Source organism: Trichomycterus rosablanca, chromosome 2 (assembly GCF_030014385.1).
Source record: "Trichomycterus rosablanca isolate fTriRos1 chromosome 2, fTriRos1.hap1, whole genome shotgun sequence".
Lineage (NCBI taxonomy): Eukaryota > Metazoa > Chordata > Actinopteri > Siluriformes > Trichomycteridae > Trichomycterus > Trichomycterus rosablanca.
In genome coordinates, this window is record NC_085989.1 from 62,115,126 (window position 1) to 62,120,421 (window position 5,296).

The 5,296-nt window shown below is 34.8% G+C and overlaps 1 protein-coding gene across 1 annotated transcript; it reads right to left on the reverse strand.

Moving 5' to 3' along the window:
- Positions 1-717: 717 nt before the first annotated feature.
- On the reverse strand, positions 718-1,843 carry LOC134300101 (GTPase IMAP family member 9-like). Its single transcript, XM_062984759.1, has 3 exons — positions 1,799-1,843; positions 1,631-1,709; positions 718-1,556 (listed from the first exon to the last, which is right to left on the reverse strand). The coding sequence occupies exon 3, from the start codon at positions 1,519-1,521 to the stop codon at positions 820-822; it is 702 nt and encodes a 233-aa protein (XP_062840829.1). The 5' UTR covers positions 1,522-1,556; positions 1,631-1,709; positions 1,799-1,843; the 3' UTR covers positions 718-819.
- Between the last annotated feature and the right edge of the window lie 3,453 nt (positions 1,844-5,296).

The following is a 5,296-nucleotide window of genomic DNA, read 5'->3' on the forward strand; positions in this document are numbered from 1 at the left end:
ATGTTTTATTATCAGACAATGTAAAATGAGATTGATGATAATGATATAAACCAACATCAGAGATAAATCCAGTGATGATTATAATCTAGTGAGCAGCTGATTTTCTCTCAGTCTATTTTAAGTCATTTAAGATCTTTTTTTAGTTTGCTGACTAACAGTCTGATATCCACAGTGTTTCTAACAGCTTGAAGCAGGATGGCATTACACACCATCTTCACCATCTTATAGATAAAAAATAAATATTAAATGGACAGAAATATGGAATTAGAAACAAAACAACTAACTTATTTTGTTTTATTGAATATAGATTTTAATTACAATTAAACTTGAACAAATCATTACACAACACAATAATCTACATATTTATTTATTTTCTTTCATTTTAATGATCATGCAGTTTAGTTTTAGTTTAAATTGCTTTGGTTTTAATGAGGTAATAAAGATTTCGTACATTTCAGTACATTTATTAACATTTCCTACACAGCAGATTATTTCTATTATCTACATGAATATATATTAGATTTACAGTAAGTATTTTATTTAGTTTGATTTAATTGTGTAAAGTGTAGATTGTGTGGATGTTATATAGATGTTTATACATCAACAGTAGAACATTTAATCAAAACCAATAATCAGAACTAAAATCATTCTAATACGTATAAAGATAGAAACTATTATAGCAACACAGAAGTGATTACATGATGAAACCATCTCTCTCTCTGTGTCTCCTTGTGATTTTAATCTCTCATTAATTTAAAGCTACTTCACTTTACAGGGGTTCTGCAGTTTTCTGATTCCACCACCACCAGCAACTACTTCCTACATCAGATGCAACTGCTCCATACTCCTACTCTTCATCTGCTCTGAAAACTGTGTAAGTTTTAATGTTTGCCAGAATATTTCCCAGCATGAACTGTTTGCTTTATCATACATCTCATTAGTATAAAATCCTCCTTCATTCTGCTGCACCATCGTGTCTATCTTCTGCAGAAGTTCAGTGACCTGCTGTCTGTTCTGTGGTTCTGCATTATTAAAGATGTGAAATCTTCCTCCACACTGATCTAACACCCTTCTGAGATGTTCATTCCTGCTTATTTGTTTATCTATAATTTCCTCTCTTACACCCTCACCATAAGTAAACAAAAGAATTGTGTGATCTAAAACCTGTTTACCAAAAGCCTTCTTTAACCTCTTAATAATTTCCTCTTCCTGTTCTGTAAATGTATCAAACCTAAAAACCAGAATGAAAGCATGAACTCCTGGTTGTGAGAGATAAACACTCCTGTACAACTCTAATGCTATTTTATTTTGTGGCAGTTTTGTGTCAAAGAATCCTGGTGTATCAACCACATGTATGAACTTTCCTCTTATCACAGCTTCTGCACATTGAATCCGATCTCTTACAGAATCTAAAGATCTCTCTGATTTGAATGCATTTCTCCCCAGGATGGTGTTTCCTGTTGCACTCTTCCCAGCACCAGTCCTCCCCAGCAGCACGATCATCCGTTCCTCCTGGTTCATTTCAGCAGATCTGATCTCTGGATCTCTTACTGGAGCTGTTAGTACCAGACAAGAAATAAAAATGTGTTCATACATTTATACATTAACATACTGCTAGAACAGTCCCCACCTCTCTGATATTGTGGAATCAGGTGCACAGCTTCCTGTTGAAGATGATGGATCAATATTATAGCTTCTGTATTTTTTTCCTGTGAATTTTAAATAAAACTTGTTATTATTAACCCTCACTGCTCACGTCTTGAGTAATTTTTGTCCTTAATAAATTCTTAAACCTTACCTCTGTGTATGTGTCGTGTTCGCTTTGAGATTCCTAAAAATCTTACTGGCTTATTGCCAACCATAATGGAAACAAGTCAGGCTTGAAGAGCCTTAGAGATGTTTGTAGTGACTTGCTGGGACTGGGTTGGAACTCTTGGAGAAATGTTAGTAGGTGGAGGTCACTTCCAATAAGGTTTAGTATTCTTTAAAATCTTATGAAATAATGGTTCATATTTACAATATATAAATAACTTTCTTTAAACTGCAAAATAGTGAAAGATTCTATTTAGTAATGTTTAGATTCTACTGAGCTGCATTTAGTCTATTAGATTTTCAATTTCACACTGGGTCAGTTTAATTCAGTTTATTTATAAAGCACATTTAAGCCAAAGATAACCAAAGTGCTGTACAGCAGAAAGAAAAAATAGGTTTTAAGACAATTTTTAAAGGCATCAATTAAAGTCTTGGTTCTCCTACTTAGAAAGATGAGAGAGGTCTGTAATTTTCATCATAGGTACACTTCAACTATGAGAGACAAAATGAAAAAAAAAAAAAAATCCAGGAAATCACATTGTAGGATTTTTAAAGAATTTATTTGTTTATTATTAAAATAAGTATTTGGTCACCCACAAACAAGCAAGATTTCTGGCTCTCACAGACCTGTAACTTCTTTAAGAAGCTCTTCTGTCCTCCACTCGTTACCTGTATTAATGGCACCTGTTTGACCTCGTTATCTGTATAAAAGACACCTGTCCACAGCCTCAAACAGTCAGACTCCAAACTCAACCATGGCCAAGACCAAGAGCTGTTGAAGGAAAGAAAATTGTAGACCTGCACCAGGCTGGGAAGAGTGAATCTACAATAGGCAAGCAGGTTGGTGTGAATAAATAAACTGTGGGAGCAATTGTAAGAAAATAGACGACATACAGGACCATTGATAATCTCATTGATCTGGGGCCCCACGCAAGATCTCATCCAGTGGGGTCAAAAGGATCATGAGAACGGTGATCAAAAATCCCAGTGCCAGGCGTGTCCCCCTGCTTAGACCAGTACATGTCCAGGCCTGTCTGAAGTTTGCCAGAGAGCATATGGATGATCCAGAAGAGGATTGGGAGAATATCATGTGGTCAGATTAAACCAAAATGGAACTTTTTGGTAAAAACTCAACTCATCGTGTTTGGAGGAAGAAGAAGAACCCAAGAACACCATACCTACTGTGAAGCATGGTTGTGGAAACATCATGCTTTGGGGCTGTTTTTTCTGCAAAGGGGACAGGACGACTGATCCGTGTTAAGGGAAGAATGAACGGGGCCATGTATCGTGAGATTTTATGCCAAAACCTCCTTCCATCAGTGAGAGCATTGAAGATGGAACGTGGCTGGGTCTTCCAGCATGACAATGATCCCAAACACACCGCTCGGGCTCCAGACCTCAACCCCATAGAAAATTTGTGGAGTCTGTGTTGCCCAGCGACAGCCCCAAAACATCACTGCTCTAGAGGAGATCTGCATGGAGGAATGGGCCAAAATAGCAGCTACAGTGTGTGAAAACCTGGTGAAGACTTACAGGAAACGTTTCACCTCTGTCATTGCCAACAAAGGTTATGTTATAAAGTATTGAGTTGAACTTTTGTTATTGACCAAATACTTATTTTCCACCATAATTTACAAATAAATTCTTTAAAAATCCTACAATGTGATTTCCTGGATTTTTTTTCTCATTTTGTCTCTCATAGTTGAAGTGTAGCTATGATGAAAATTACAGACCTCTCTCATCTTTCTAAGTAGGAGAACCTGCACAATCAGTGGCTGACTAAATACTTTTTGACCCCACTGTAGAGTTATTTATGTTTACTGTATCTACAAAATTGTGTTTTTACTACACGCTACTACAGATTACATTATGATTGTCAATCCCTCTGAATTAGTTTAGGTGCTTCTGTCACACCCGTTGCTAATGGGAATCAATATTAATAGTTTTAAAACAGGTTCATTGTGAGGTAGCTACATAACATCTGGTCATGTTTTGTAAATAAATAATATAATTTTGTTTAAGAGCCAGTGTATTATATTAAATAAATAATACATATAAATATACAGTATTAGTAAAAAATATATTATTTTTAAACTACTCACCTTTGGGTTGGTTGTTTAGTATAACTCATGCCCTGTTCAGTTCAGAATAAACACAAAAACTTTCTGTTTCTCTCTTTATAAAACCAGTGCAGCTCCACCCACCGTCTCAACATTACTATCAGAAACAAGAACAAATGTGTTGTGCTGGAACACACACACATGATCTCAGCAGGTTTAAACATGTTTACAGAATGTTGGAACTGCTGGTAATGTAAGTTTCTTCTTCTATATGTGAACTAAGTTTAGTTTTATAACTTCTAACAACTGTAGGTAGAAAGTAATTATTGAACCCGTTACAGTTACACTTCCCTCCACAATTACTGTCTCATCTATTTACAGAATCTGCTCAGATCTTCCAAGGTTTCAGGCCTTCTCTTTTGGAGCAACACAGACTTTCGTTTAGAAGTAGTCACTGTAGTAGCAACAAACATAAATATGCACTTATTATACTATTAAGCAGAGAATTTTAGATAATAATAATATTAAATAAGTAAACATAAGTACAAATATCTACAAAATGTACATTAGTGCAGTAGGATAGTATTTCTGCTTTCACTTTACACTTCTGATTCAATCATAACTGCCAATAGCTGTTTAATCACATCAGTCTAAACTACAATAGACACCCTCTATTATAGTATGGTAACTATGGTAACTGCAAATCATGCACTGTGAAAAAAAATGCTGTAAATTTACAGTAAATATTTCACAGTAAAATACTGTATTATACTGTATGTATTTGGGCAAATATGGGCATGACTTAGTTTACAGTAAAGTACAAGAAACCGCAATGCATGATTGGATTTCCATTGTTTAGGCGGGAGTTAGAAGCTCATACTGACACCGTTTTCTTTTAAACAGTGTCAGCAAAACATGATACTGTTAGATCTGAATCCAGTTTTAGTGTACGTCTATATTCGTGTGGTAACCTCAATAATCAATTCGTGTGTTAGACTTAATAATTTTCTTCGGTATAAATAAATAAAGTATCTATCTATCTATCTATCTATCTATCTATCTATCTATCTATCTATCTATCTATCTATCTATCTATCTATCTATCTATCTATCTATCTATCTATCTATCTATCTATCTATCTATCTATCTATCTATCTATCTATCTAAAACGTGCTTTAGGAAACAATAATATTGGTTTTTGTATCGGGTCCACTGAAATGTGTCCTGACAGTTGAGCTGGTTGAATCACAAACTCTATTTAAAACGTAAAATATTTTTTAATACTGTTGGTTTGGAGAGCTAAGTTGTTAATAGTGCTGTAAAACGCTAGCGGTGTGTTGAGGTTGTCTTGAGAACGTTACTTTACACTTCAACTGATTGTGTTGTTATTGTTACTGATTTTGTAATACTATAGTAACTTTAA